General features: G+C 44.5%; 1 protein-coding gene across 1 annotated transcript in view; it reads left to right on the top strand.

Moving 5' to 3' along the window:
- Positions 1-209: 209 nt before the first annotated feature.
- The window catches only part of TDRD10 (tudor domain containing 10), a 51056-nt gene continuing 36001 nt past the window's right edge, over positions 210-15264 (top strand). The window contains exons 1-4 of the mRNA XM_023214392.1: positions 210-261; positions 4089-4117; positions 4448-4527; positions 5843-5901. Of these exons, the coding sequence (XP_023070160.1) occupies positions 4116-4117; positions 4448-4527; positions 5843-5901 (141 nt within the window). The 5' untranslated portion in view covers positions 210-261; positions 4089-4115. The remainder of the gene's footprint in view (positions 262-4088; positions 4118-4447; positions 4528-5842; positions 5902-15264) is intronic.

Consider the following 15264-nt stretch of genomic DNA (forward strand, 5'->3'; position numbering starts at 1 on the left):
TTTTGGCAGTAGGGCAGAGGTTGCGGGCTGAGGGTCGGGCGCAGGGACAACGGTCGCCAGCTCCTGCGCTAGTTCCGTTACTCTCCCGCGGCACACGGTCCTGGGCGCCACGAGGCTCTTACCCCTGTGGCCGCTGGGGATTGGCTGCCGGCAAGCCCCGCCCCGTGCCCCCGGGCTCTGAGGGGGGTGGAGCGCGGAGGGAGAAGGCGCGAAGTCTGGGCGTCGCGACCGCAGGTGGACGCGCGTGGCCCGCGAGACGAGGTATGACTTGTCCCCAGGTCCCGGGCTGCCGGGCGAGGGTTGGGAGGGAGGGGCGGCGGCAGGCAGCTATGGAAAACGCCCTCGTCCCGATGGACGGGGGAAAGGGGTCGCTGTTCCCGCGGGGACGTCGCTCGCTCGCGCCGGGTGGCAGCGGCCCTCCTAGTCCGGATTTGTGCAGGCTGGGAGCGCCATGTGCAGAACTGTGGCCACTTTATGGGAAAAGACGCCTCTGCCGTTCCTCCGCCCCTTCGAAGCCCTTTAAAAACTTTCTGAGACCGGGCGCGGTGGCTCGCAACTGTAATCCCAGCACTTTGGGAGGCCGAGGCGGGCAGATCACCTGAGGTCAGGAGTTCGAGCCCAGCCTAGCCAATATGGTGAAACCCGGTCTCTACTAAAAATACAAAAATTAGCTGGGTGTGGTGGTGCGCGCCTATAGTTTCAGCTACTCAGGAGGCTGAGGCAGGAGAATCGCTTGAACCCGGGAGGCCGAGGTTGCAGTGAGCTAAGATCGTGTCATTGCACTCCAGCCTGGGCGACAGAGCGAGACACTGTCTCAAAAAGCCAAAAAAAAAAAACTTTATGGTTTAAAAAAACGAAATTTAAACTTAGTTTGCTGAATGGAAATCTTTTAGTTTAGCAAACTAAATGTGCTGCAGGAGCTGAGCAACACTGAGTCCTCATATACAAGTCATGGAAACAGAATGATCCCAGCTGTGGAAGGGCTCATTTGTGTGGGTGGTGGTTTGTGAGGTTGGAAAGCTGAAGAAATGCGTGCTCATACTGACCGTTCTTGAAAATACGTATTGACATTTTTTTAAAGCTTTATTGAGATATAATTCACACACCGTAAAATTCACCTGTTCTAAGTGTGCACCTCAAGTGTTTTCAGTATATTTGGTGTGTTTACAGTATAACCATCACAACAATCTAATTTTAGAACATCTCTATCACCCCCAAAAGAGATCTCCTGTCAGTTAGCAGTCACTCCTCATTTCCCTCTCTGCCTCCCCAATCCTGGGCAGCCACTAATCTACTTTCTATCTTTACTGATTTGTCTATTCAGGACTTTTCAGAGAAGTGGAATCATGCAATATGTGGTCTTCTTTCCCTTAGCACCATTTTTGAGATTCATCCAGGTTGTATAGCATGTATTACTACTTCATTCCTTTTATATCGCTAAATAATATTCTATTGTATTGCTATACCGCACTTCATTCATTCATCAGTTGATGGATATTTGGATTGTTTTCACTTTTTGGCTGTTATAAGCAACACTACTATGAATATTTGTGGAAAAGTCTTTGTGTGGACACATATTTGAATTTCTCTTGAATAGTTACCCAGGAGTGGACTTGCTGGGTCATATGGTAATTCCCTAACTTTTTGAGAGCCTGCTAAACTTTTCCAAAGTGGCTGCACCATTTTACATTCCTATCAGCAATATGAGGGCTCCTGTTTCTTCATGTCCTTAACACCTGTTAGAAGTACAGGATGTTATCTGTATCTCTTGCTTTTAGCCACCCTAATTGATATGAAGTGTTATCATTGTGGTTTTGATTTGCACTTTCCTAATGGCCAAAGATGCAGAGCATCTTTTCATGTGCTTATTGGCCATTTGTATATCTTTGGAGAAATGTCTAGCAGATCCTTTGCTCACTTTTTAATCGGTTTATTTGTTGTCTTTGTTGGTGAGTCGTAAGAGCACCTTATGTATTCTTTAGGTCTTTTTAAAAACACAAATAAAGCCTGGCCAACATGGTGAAACCTCGTCTCTACTAAAAACACAAAAATTAGCCGACGTGGTAGTGCGTGCCTGTAGTCCCAGCAATCTGGGAGGCTGAGGTGGGAGAATCGCTTGAACGTGGGAGGCAGAGGTTGCAGTGAGCCAAGATCACACCATTGCACTCCAGCCTGGGCGACACGAAAACAAAAAAACAAAAAGCAACAACGAAAAAAACTACACAAATAGAATACTTCTCCAGACCAAAGAATAGATTGGAAAGAAACTCAGCACTTTGGAATCATATGGTCATATGGTTTGGATTCACAACAAAAACAGGCTTCTCCCATTTGTGAGCATGGGTACTAAGTGATCTTGGCCAGATACTAGGTTATCACCTCTGCACCTCCAGGACTTCATCTGTAACGTGGGTTAACAATGTCTCCCTCTTAGAGTTTGAGTGAGGATTAAATGACAATGTGTATCAGCTGCTTAGCATAGTAGCCAGCAGGCCCTTAAAGGCATCTTGGACAGATTTATGCTGGGCCTTGGCTTGGGAGATCTCAGTGCCTGTTCTGTTCCAGAAGCCCATAGGCTTTTCCAGGGATTGCCAGGAACTGGGACTAACATTCTGTATCTCTGATTTTGCCCACAAACCTCTCTCTCCGTTTTTATCCATCCATACCTAAGTCTTTTAATTATCTGAACTACTTTTAGTTCTATTTAGAGTTGGTTGCAGCTAAAATGGTTGTTCTCTCCTATAGCTGGGAATAATTTAGAGAAAAGAGTTACTGTTTTATTTTAAAATTTAATGTTTTAATTTATGTTTTCCGTAAAGTACAGGAAAAAAAATCCCTTTAAAATGACTTTGATGGCCTTGTTATCTGTAGAAAGAGAACCAAGGCTTTGGAATCACAGGACTGAGTTACCTCAGTATCTTTTATAATTTTATAAAATCACCTGATATCCTTGAGCTTTGGTTTTCTCATTTGTAAAATGGGAAGATAATACTCACGGAATTGTAGGAAAGTGCCCGTGAAAACCATAAAAATAAACACAATAACTACCATTGAGTTCTTGACACCTGGCAAATACTTTAAGTGCAGTGTCTCAGTTCACTGCCATGATCTATGACATGGGTGTTTTGATTCTGATTTGATAGTTGAAATTTGCCCAAGGTCTCTGGGCTGGACTCACAGATGCATGTAACTCCAGAAGTTCTGTTATTTCCACAGGCCAGCCACTGTGCAGAGCTGTGTGTGGTTTTAAAGTTGCTCATGCTATCTGTATTAGTTTTCTATTTGCTTTCATAACAAAATACTACAACCTTAGTGGCTTAAACAACACAAATATTATCCCACAGCTCTGTAAGTCACAAGTCTGACACACGTCTCAGTGGGCTAAAATCAAGGTTTCGACAGGGCTGTGTTCCTTCTGGAGGCTTTAGTTGGAGAATCCATTTCCCTGCCTTTTCCAGCTTCTAGAGGCTGCCAGCATTCCTTGGCCTGCAGCCCTTTCCTCCATCTTCAAAGCCAACAACAGTAGTCCAGTCCTTCTCATATCACATCACTTTAACTTCGTTTCTGTTGTCACCTCGCTCTCTCTTTTTTTTTTTTTTTTGAGACGTTGTCTCACTCTGTCACCCAGGCTGGAGTGCAGTGGCCCAATCTTGGCTCACTGAAACCTCTGCCTCCTGAGTTCAAGCAATTCTCCTGCCTCAGCCTCCTGAGTAGCTGGGATTACAGGTACCTGTCACCACACCCAGCTAATTTTTGTAGTTTTGGTAGAGACAGGTTTTCGCCATGTTGGCCAGGCTGGTCTCGAACTCCTGACCTCAGGTGATCCACCCGCCTTGGCCTCCCAAAGTGTTGAGATTACAAGTGTGAGCTACCGTGCTGGGCCTGTTTTGTCAGTTGATGGGCAACCTTAACTCCATCTGCAACCTTGCCATGAATCTAATATATTCACAGGTTCTAAGGATTAGGATGTGGATCACTTTTGGTCGGGGGAGGGGGGCATTATTCTGCTTACCACAGTACCTATTCAGTGGTTACATGATGGTGAACTATCCTGGCATTCCTCTAACTCTGGCCGGTTGGCTTTGCAGGAGGTCCTGTTGGAAAGCAACTGCAGCATGTAAGTCACTTCCTTTTGCTAATGAACAAGCCTCGCTCCATCTCCCAGCCTTCTCTTTCTCCCATTCCTGTCTCACCATGCCCCGGTCTTAAGACTGGCATCTCTTGCCAGTCAATCCTAACCCTAAGTATACTTTAACTGTTAGTGATTTAAAAGGTCTAGTGGAGGTCTTCCTGGCTTGGAACCTGATTCTGGGAGGAGGAAGGGAAGTCCTTGGTCAGGAAGGGGAATGGAGGTTTATGCAAGGCCCCTCTGGTTATGCCTGGCACATGTTTCCTTTTGTCTGAGTCCGAGCTTGGGAGGTTTGATGCTGACACCCGTCTTTGACAGGTCCTGGAATAGTAGTGACCCCCAACTGTCTGCTAAACTGTTTGGGAAGAATGGAGTGTTGGAAGAGCAGAAATCTCCAGGTAAGTTAGGCTGGGGGATTCGCTGGTACGGGAACTCTCATCCTACAACTTGGATCCCAGTTAATGGTTCCCAGTCTGCCCAGTTTCTGTTCAGTGTGAAACTTGGGTTCTGCCTAAATTCTGCTTTTCCTCTACTCAGCCACCATGTTTCCTGTCTCATAGTGGATGTGACGCCTGCCACTGCTGCAATGCAGACCCTTACTCCCTGGTGCACCTGCTGCACCTAATCCCATGCTTCTGTTTCACTTGTGCCTTCTTCCAATTTTCCCTCTACCATCTCCAAAGTGATCTTTCTGAAACCCAGGTCTATTGACACCCCCTAACCAGTTACAGCCCTCACCCATATCACCCAGCCAGTGGAATAAACTGTGACTGCTATGGTACAACCTTCTGTTATTTCATAGTTTGGCCTCACCTGCCTTTCTAGCCTCCTCTCTCACCACTCACTGCATGTGGTGTGCAATCCACCTGGCATCTAGTCCTGGCTGTGAGCAATTTTCCAAATGAGCTTTTTCGTATCTCCATGTCCTGGCATGGGCTGTTCCCTCTGCCTGGATTCCCTTCAGCCTCCCTCCTGCATTCCCCTGGGTCCCTGCATGCTCCCCACTGTCAGCTTAGTGTTAACTCGGGAAGCACAACCCCATGGGTCCCGAAACACTTCATAATTACCTCTCTGATTGCAAGTGCTGGATTCCTGGTGTGCCCATTGCTCTAGGTCCCTGCAGAGTGATCCCCTGCTGTGGGGAAGGCAGGGATATGCACGGCCAGCACTTATCATGGACCACTCCTTAATATTGATAAGTATTGCTGAATGATTGGGTTCAGTATAGCCATTCAGTGTTCACGGGGGTTGGGGGGATGTTTGTAGGGGTGTATGTGCATGGGAATATTTTAACATTGAAGAAAAAGTGAAGTCAGGTGCAGTGACTCCCGCCTGTAATTCCAGGACTTTGGGAGACTGAGGTAGGAGAATTGCTTGAGCACAGGAATTTGAGACCAGGCTGGGCAACATAGAGAGACCCTGTCTCTACCAAAAAAAAAAAAAAAAAAGCCAGTTATGGTGGCATATGCCTGTAGTCCCAGTCGCTTGTGAGGCTGAGGTGGGAGGATTGTGTAGACCTGGGAGGTCGAGGCTGTAGTGAGCCATGATCATACCACTGCACTCCAGCCTGGGTGACAGAGCAAGACTCTGTCTCAAGAAAAAAAAAAAAAAAGGAAGAAAGAAAGAAATACAAAAAGTGACTTATGTGTTCTGACTCCTCTGAATCCTCTAACCATATGTATTCCTGCCATTTAATGCTGTTTTTCTTCTTAGGATTCAAGAAAAGAGAGACAGAGGTGTATGTTGGCAATCTTCCACTGGATATTTCTAAGGTATTCTTCACAATAGGCTGCTTATCTTCCTTGGCCTTCCCATATGACTTAGTAACCTGCCAGTAACTTAATTTCCCCAGTTTTTAAAGACGTTTGAGAGCTATGATAGTGCAGACAGTCACTGGATGGTGACTAGGGTAACCAGTGCATCACAGTTTGCCTCGGACTTTCCCAGTTTTAGCACTGAAATGCTAAACTGGCATCCCGGACAGTTAGTCCCACTCTTTATCACTGTATACCTGGAGGGTTAGTCAGCCTTCTTGTCACTTTGGGTTGAGGCAGCTTCTTTTTAGGAAGGGACCTTGTTAGGGCTCAGCTGCTGATACTTTGGTAATGGGGAGCAGTTGGTTTTAGCCAAAAAAAATGACACCTATTTGATTTTGAAATGAGCTGGTTAGGTCAGTGCTGTGTTAGTGGGACTTAGAGAGTAGAATGTAAGCAATCATATTTTTGACCCCAGGCACCTTACTGTCTATTTGGAGAGGCCAGACCAACAAACCTGAAATAATTATAAAACAATATAAGTGCTTAAATTTTGTAGTAAGTATATTTGAAATACAGGTGAAAGGAGGATGAAAGTATGATCTATGGAATTGAAGCACTGCCTGACTCTTTTTTTTTTTGGCATCTACTACATGCAAAATATTGTGCCCGCAGCTTGTCATGCTTAAAGATAAACAGCCTAGTCCTTGCCCTCAAGGAGTGCAATCTTGGAAGAAGGACGAGAGAAACTAACCTTTGTGGATCCCCTGCAGCATGCCAGACATTTTTCACAATTTTCTTGGTCTCCATTTTCCCTTGCTAACCAGTTCCACTCAATCATCTCCGCCCAGTTGTACTTTATTCCTTTATACTATTTACTATATTTTAACTGTCGGGCATGCTCTAGGAGTAAGCTAAATGCTTTATTCATGTGATTTTTTTTTTTTTTTTTTTTTTTTTTTTGAGACGGAGTCTCGCTCTGTCGTCCAGGCTGGAGTGCAGTGGCCGGATCTCAGCTCACTGCAAGCTCTGCCTCCTAGGTTTACGCCATTCTCCTACCTTAGCCTCCCGAGTAGCTGAGACTACATTAGCTGGGACTACAGGTGCCTGCCACTTCACCTGGCTAGTTTTTTTGTATTTTTTAGTAGAGACGGGGTTTTACCGTGTTAGCCAGGATGGTCTTGATCTCCTGACCTCGTGATCCGCCCGTCTCGGCCTCCCAAAGTGCTGGGATTACAGGCTTGAGCCACTGCGCCCGGCCGATTTTATTAAATTATTATTGTAATTCTGGTTAGTGGTAATGCCCCCATCTTGGAGATGAGACAGCCAAGGCTCTGAGAGGTCACGTCCCTCAGCTAAGTACACAGACCTAGTGAGTGGTCAGCCAGGAGTGGAATCCAGGTTCAGTTGCTCCCAAGTCCCATGTCCTTTGCTTTGTGCCAAATCAAGTAACCGATAAGATATGGAAATAACTCACCAAATAAAAGATGGACCATTATGTTTTGTCTGACAGAGAGAAGAAAATGGTATTGGAGCATAGTAAGTCATTGTGATCCAATAAATGAAATCATATTCAATCAAAGGGGCAGGCTGGGGGATTCCTGGCACCTGGTAGATGAGCCTACTGGGGCTGGTTCTCCTCCCCCGTTTTGGCAGGCTGCTCCAACCTGTTACTTGACAGTGAAGTGGGCAGAGGAGCCCTACACATGTGGGTCCTGCAGTGGTCTGGGGAGGTAAGATGCTGAGCAGTCCTGCCACCTCTCTCTTCCCCCCTACCCAGTAGACCCCATTCCAGAGCCCAGCACCTGGGGCTTGCTTGGCCATACTGTCCCACACCATGGTAAGGGAACGTTTCATCCTCATCCCCTTCACAGAAAGCAGCAGCGCTCCCCATAGTGCCTTCTTTCGACTCAAACTTGGACCAGCCTCATAGGAAAGATTTGAGTTGTGCTTTAGGGAAGGAGTAAGGTTTTAAAAAATTTCTAGACCAGGCATGGTAGTTTACAGCTATAATCCCAGTACTTTGGGAGGCTGAGGCAGAAGGATCACTTGAGCCCAAGGAGTTCAAGACCAGCCTAGGCAACATAGTGAGACCACGTCTCTTAAAACAAACAAAGAAAAGAGAAAAAGAAATTTCTAATGATAACATTAATGCCGTGTCAAGAGCTGTGAAACGAGCCGAGTGTGGTGTTTCACACCTGTAATCCCAGCACTTTGGGAGGCTGAGGCAGGCGGATCATAAGGTCAGGAGATCAAGACCATCCTGGCTAACATGGTGAAACCCTGCCTCTACTAAAAATACAAAAAATTAGCCAGGCGTGGTGGCGGGTGACTGTAGTCCCAGCTACTCGGAAGGCTGAGGCAGGAGAATGGTGTGAACCCAGCAGGTGAAGCTTGCAGTGAGCCAAGATTGTGCCACTGCACTCTAGCCTGGGCAACACAGTGAGACTCCATCTCAAAAAAACAAAAACAAAAACAAAAAAACTGAAACGTCTGAGATTTTACCCTGATTACAAACTAATAAATTGGCCTGCAGCAGTTTCCAAGTTTCTGGTAGAAGACACAAGAATCTTGGGTCAGAGTTGGAAGATCATCCACTACAATAGCCAGTATTTTAAAAAACCTTTTCATGTAATTAACATTTTAAAGTCCAGGCGTGGTGGCTCACGCCTGTAATCCCAGCACTTTGGGAGGCAGAGGCGGGCGGATCACCTGAGGTCAGGGATTCGAGACCAGCCTGACCAACATAGAGAAACCCCACCTCTACTAAAAATACAAAAATTAGCTGGGCGTGGTGGCGCATGCCTGTAATCTCAGCTACTCAGGAGGCTAAGGCAGGAGAATCACTTGAACCCAGGAGGTGGAGGTTGCAGTGAGCTGAGATCGCGTGCCATTGTGCTCCAGCCTGGGCAACAAGAGTGAGACCCTGTTTCAAAAAAAAAAAAATTTTTTTTAAATATAGATATTATTTACATATCTTAAAATTTACCATTACCTTTTTGTTTGTTTGAGACGGGGTCTCATTTTATCACCCAGACTGGACTGCAGTGTTGTGATCTCAGCTCACTGCAACCTCTGCCCTCAAGGCTCAAGTGATCCTAGCCTCCTATGTAGGTGGGGCCACAGGTGCGCACCACCATGCCTGGCTATGTTTTTGTAATTTTAGTAACGATGGAGTCTTACCATGTTGCACAGTCTGGAAAATTTGTTATTTAAAAATGTACAATTCAGGCTGGGTGTGGTGACTCATGCCTGTAATCCCAGCACTTTGGGAGGCTGAGGCGGGTGGATAACTTGACATCAGAAGTTTTAGAACAACCTAGTCAACATAGTGAAATCCCATCTCTACTAATAATACAAAAATTAGTCGGGCGCAGTGGCTCACACCTGTAATCCCAGCACTTTGGGAGGCTGAGGTGGGTGGATCACAAGGTCAGGAGTTCGAGACCAGCCTGGCCAACATGGTGAAACCCTGTCTCTACTAAAATATAAAAAATTAGCTGGGCATGGTGGCGCGCGCCTGTAGTCCCAGCTACTCAAGAGGCTGAGGCAGGGAAATCACTTGAACCCGGGAGATGGAGGTTGCCACGAGCCGAGATTGCCCCACTGGACTGCAGCCTGGCAACAGAGCGAGACTCCATTTCAAACAACAACAACAACAATAACAACAACAAAAATTATCCAGGTATGGTGGCACACACCTCTAATCCCAGCTACTCAGGAAGTTGAGGCACAAGAATCGCTTGAACCCAGGAGACACAGGGTGCAGTGAGACGAGATCAGGCCACTGCACTCCAGCCTGGGCGACAGAGTGAAACTGTGTTTCCAAAAAAAAAAAAAAAAGTACAATTCAGTTATTAGTATATTCACAAGATTGTGCAGCCATCAATCCTAATTTCCTGAACATTTTCATCACCCCCAAAATAAACCTCATACCCATTAGCAGTCCTTCCCCTTCCCCCTTCCTCCTAGCCGCTGGTAACCATGAATCTACTTTCTGTCTCTTAAGGATTTCCTATTCTGGGCATTTTATATCAATAGAATCATACAATGTGGAATTTTGTGTATTCTTTCACTAAACATGTTTTCAGGGTTCATTTGTGTTAGAGTGTGTCTTAGTATTTTGTTCCTTTTTTTTTAAAGACAGAGTTTCGCTCTTGTTGCCCGGGCTGGAGTGCAGTGGCTGGATCTCAGCTCACTGCAACCTCTGACTCCCAGGTTCAAGCAGTTGTGCTTTAGTCTCCCGAGTAGCTGGGATTACAGGCATGCGCCACCATGCCTGGATCAATTTGTATTTTTAGTAGAGATGGGATTTCTCCATGATGGTCAGGCTGGTTTCGAACTCCTGACCTCAGGTGATCTGCCCACCTCAGCCTCCCAAAGTGCTGGGATTACAGGCATGAGACACTGCACCCAGCGACTTTTTCCTCTTTTAAGGTGCATATCTTCTAGCTGTGTCCACTGAGAGACCTTGGAGCTCTGATTACCCAATAGCAGTAACACACCTAGCCCATAGATTGTGTTCTTTTCCACTAAAGAGAACCAGGCCTTCTTAGAAAAATGGCTGATTCCAGATCTGGAGCTGTTATGCCAGAAAGCTATCGAAGACTATTGAAATTTGAATGAAAAGACAGGAGGTTTTATTCAGAGGTGGTTTATTTAGAGATGGTATTCTTATTTCTTGGAGTTTGTGCTGAAGTGTTTGCATGTAAAGCAATGTGGTGTTTGAGATTTGTTTCAGAATAGCCTAGTGGCTGGGAGAGATGTTACGATGAAATGGGAATGGCCATGAATTGAGAATTGCTGAGGCTGTTGAGTAATAGGCATATAGGGATTTGTAATACTATTTTATCTGTTTTTATTCTGATTTGAAAGTTTCCAAACAAAAAGAAAAAGACACAAGAGCAAGCAAAGAGGGTGTCCCCTGCGCCAAAGACGGAGCAATTTGAGCATCAAGTACTACATTTGATTAAAATTCACCAATGATTTAAAAAAGCATTAATTTGTAATGGTATAAAGAAGGGAGAAATAACACTGGACACAGCTAAAAATGGAAAGATAATGGTTCATTAACATAAAACTTAATAATTAAAGAGGAGGAAGAAGTATTTATCTTGTTTTTCCAACACCAATGTAATAGCATTTTCAGAGCAAAAAAACCCTAGTGAATGAAAGTTCTTTACAGAAGAACTCTAGCTCATAAATGCAGAAGAAATGATAGAATTAAAAAATAACCACTGTGCAAAGCCCAGTAAGGTATCTGTTTCATGCAGTGGTTATCTGAGCTTCCTTAATTCATCAGGTAAAGTATTGATGGGCACTTTTACAATGGATGGATCAGGATGTTACCATTTGAGCTTGCTAATTTTAGCCTCACTAAAAATGAGATAACCAGATATGAGCCCCCTAAAAAGTGATGCAAGATAAAGGCAACCACAGCATTTTAAAGTTCTACCAAAAAAACACCTATACTAGTCAGGCTGTATGACAGATTTGTAGTCCAAAGGAAATATAGGGAATAGAAGACCAAAATAATGCCGCTGAGATCCTGAGCAAGATGGCCAAATAGAAACAGGTCCAGCCTCCAGCTCCCAGCGCGAGTAACACAGAAGACGGGTGATTTCTGCATTTTCAACTGAAGTACTGGGTCCATCTCCCTGGGGAGTGCTGGACAATTGGTGCTAGTCAGCTGGTGCAGCCTGACCAGTGAGAGCTGAAGCAGGGTGAGGCATCGCCTCACTTGGGAAGCGCAAAGGGGAAGGGAGTCCCTTTTCCTAGCCAAGTGAAACTGAGACACACAACACCTGGAAAATCAGGTAACTCCCACCCTGATACTGTGCTTTACCAAGGGTCTTAGCAAACAGCACACCAGGAGATTATATCCCACACCTGGCCCAGAGGGTGCCACGCCCACGGAGCATCCCTCATTGCTAGCACAGCAGTCTGAGATCTAACTGAAAGGCAGCAGTGAGGCTGGGGGAGGGGCGCCCACCATTGCTGAGGCTTAAGTAGGTAAACAAAGCCACCAGGAAGCTCTAACTGGGTGGAGACCACCACAGCTCAAGGAGGCCTGCCTGCCTCTGTAGACTCCACCTCTGGGGATAGGGCATAGCTAAACAAAAAGCAGCAGAAACCTCTGCAGATGGAAATGACCCTGTCTGACAGCTCTGAAGAGAGCAGTGGGTCTCCCAGCACAGAGGTTGAGATCTGAGAATGGACAGACTGCATGTTCAAGTGGGTCCCTGACCCTCGAGTAACCTAACTAGGAGATATCCCCCACTAGGTGCAGAACGACATCTCACACCTCACATGGCTGGGCACACCTCTGAAACGAAATTTCCAGAGCAAGAATCAGACAGCAACACTCGCTGTTCAGCAATATTCTATCTTCTGCAGCCTCACTACTGATACCCAGGCAAACAGGGTCTGGAGTGGACCTCAAGCAAACTCCAACAGACCTGCAGCTGAGTGTCCTGACTGTTAGAAGGAAAACTAACAAACAGAAAGGACACCCACACCAAAAGCCCATCAGTACATCACCATCATCAAAGACCAAAGGCAGATAAAACCACAAAGATGGGGAAAAAGCAGGGCAGAAAAGCTGGAAATTCAAAAAAACAGAGCGCATCTTCCCCTCCAAAGGAATGCAGCTCATTGCCAGCAATGGATCAAAGCTGGATGAGTTGAGAGAAGAAGGCTTCAGTCAATCAAACTTCTCAGAGCTAAAGGAGGAACTACATACCCAGTGCAAAGAAACTAAAAATCTTGAAAAAAGAATGGAAGAATGGATAACTAGAATAATCAATGCAGAGAAGGCCATAAATGAACTGATAGAGATAAAAACCATGACATGAGAATTATGTGACAAATGCACAAGCTTCAGTAACCGACTCAATCAACTGGAAGGAAGAGTATCAATGATTGAAGATCAAATGAATGAAATGAAGTGAGAAGAGAAGTCTAGAGAAAAAAGAGGAAAAAGAAATGAACAAAGCCTCCAAGATATATGGCATTATGTGAAAAGACCAAATCTGCATCTGATTGGTGTGCCTGAAAGTGAGGGGGAAAATGGAACCAAGTTGGAAAATAGTCTTCAGGATATCATCCAGGAGAACTTCCCCAACCTAGTAAGGCAGGCCAACATTCAAATTCAGGAAATACAGAGAACGCCACAAAGATACTCCTCTCCCAGTTATGCGCCAAGGCACATAATTGTCAGATTCACCAAAGTTGATATGAAGGAAAAAATGTTAAGGGCAGCCAGAGAGAAAGGTCGGGTTACCCACAAAGGGAAGCCCATCAGACTAACAGAGGATCTCTCAGCAGAAACTCTACAAGCCAGAAGAGAGTGGGGGCCAATATTCAACATTCTTAAAGAAAAGAATTTTCAACCCAGAATTTCATATCCGCCAAACTAAGCTTCATAAGTGAAGGAGAAATAAAATCCTTTACAGACAAGCAAGTGCTTAGAGATTTTCTCACCACCAGGCCTGCCCTACAAGAGATCCTGAAGGAAGCACTAAACATGGAAAGTAACAACCGGTACCAGCCATTGCAAAAACATGCCAAAATGTAAAGACCATTGATGCTAGGAAGAAACTGCATCAACTAACGAGCAAAATAACCAGCTAATATCACAATGACAGGATCAAGTTCACACATAACAATATTAACCTTAAATGTAAATGGACTACATGGTCCAATTAAAAGGTACAGTCTGGCAAATTGGATAAAGAGTCAAGACCCATCAGTTTGCTGTATTCAGGAGACCCATTTCACATGCAGAGACACACATAGGCTCAAAATAAAGGGATGGAGGAAGATCTACCAAGCAAATGGAAAACAAAACAAGGAAGGGGTTGCAATCCTAGTCTCTGATAAAACAGACTTTATACCATCAAAAATCAAAAGAGACAAAGAAGGCCATTACATAATGGTAAAGGGATCAATTCAACAGGAAGAGCTAACTATCCTAAATATATATGCACCCAATACAGGAGCACCCAGATTCATAAAGCAAGTCCTTAGAGACTTACAAAGAGACTTAGACTCCCATACAATAATAATGGGAGACTTCAACACCCCACTGTCAACATTAGACAGATCAACAAGTCAGAAAGTTAAAGATATTCAGGAATTGAACTCAACTCTGCACCAAGCGGACCTAATAGACATCTACAGAACTCTCCACCCCAAATCAACAGAATATACATTCTTCTCAGCACCACATCACAATTATTCCAAAATTGACCACATAGTTGGAAGTAAAGCACTCCTCAAAAAATGTGAAAGAACAGAAAGTATAACAAACTGTCTCTCAGACCACAGTGCAATCAAACTAGAACTCAGGACTAAGAAACTCAATCAAAACCACTCAACTACATGGCAACTGAACAACCTGCTCCTGAATGACTACTGGGTACATAACGAAATGAAAGCAGAAATAAAGATGTTCTTTGAAACCAGTGAGAACAAAGATACAACATACCAGAATCTCTGGGACACATTTAAAGCAGTGTGTAGAGGGAAATTTATAGCACTAAATGCCCACAAGAGAAAGCTGGAAAGATCTAAAATTGACACCTTAACATCATAATTAAAAGAACTAGAGAAGCAAGAGCAAATACATTCAAAAGCTAGCAGAAGGCAAGAAATAACTAAGATCAGAGCAGAACTGAAGGAGATAGAGACACAAAAAACCCTCCAAAAAATCAATGAATCCAGGAGCTAGTTTTTTGGAAAGATCAACAAAATTGATAGACTGCTAGCAAGACTAATAAAGAAGAAAAGAGAGAAGAATCAAATAGACGCAATAAAAAATGATAAAGGGGATATCACCACCAACCCCACAGAAATGCAAACTACCATCAGAGAATACTATAAACACCTCTATGCAAATAAACTAGAAAACCTAGAAGAAATGGATAATTTCCTGGACACACTCTCCCAAGACTAAACCAGGAAGAAGTTGAATCCCTGAATAGACCAATAACAGGCTCTGAAATTGAGGCAATAATTAATAGCCTACCAACCAAAAAAAGTCCAGGACCAGATGGATTCACAGCCGAATTCTACCAGAGGTACAAGGAGGAGCTGGTACCATTCCTTCCGAAACTATTCCAATCAATAGAAAAAGAGGGAATCGTCCCTAACTCATTTTGTGAGGCCAACATCATCCTGATACCAAAGCCTGGCAGAGACACAACAAAAAAAGAGAATTTTAGACCAATATTCCTAGTGAACATTGATGCAAAAATCCTTAATCAAATAATGGCAAACCAAATCCAGCAGCACATCAAAAGGCTTATCCACCATGATCAAGAGGGCTTCATCCCTGGGATTCAAGGCTGGTTCAACATATGCAAATCAATAAACGTAATC

Source organism: Piliocolobus tephrosceles, chromosome 1, assembly GCF_002776525.5.
Source record: "Piliocolobus tephrosceles isolate RC106 chromosome 1, ASM277652v3, whole genome shotgun sequence".
NCBI classification, from domain to species: Eukaryota; Metazoa; Chordata; class Mammalia; order Primates; family Cercopithecidae; genus Piliocolobus; species Piliocolobus tephrosceles.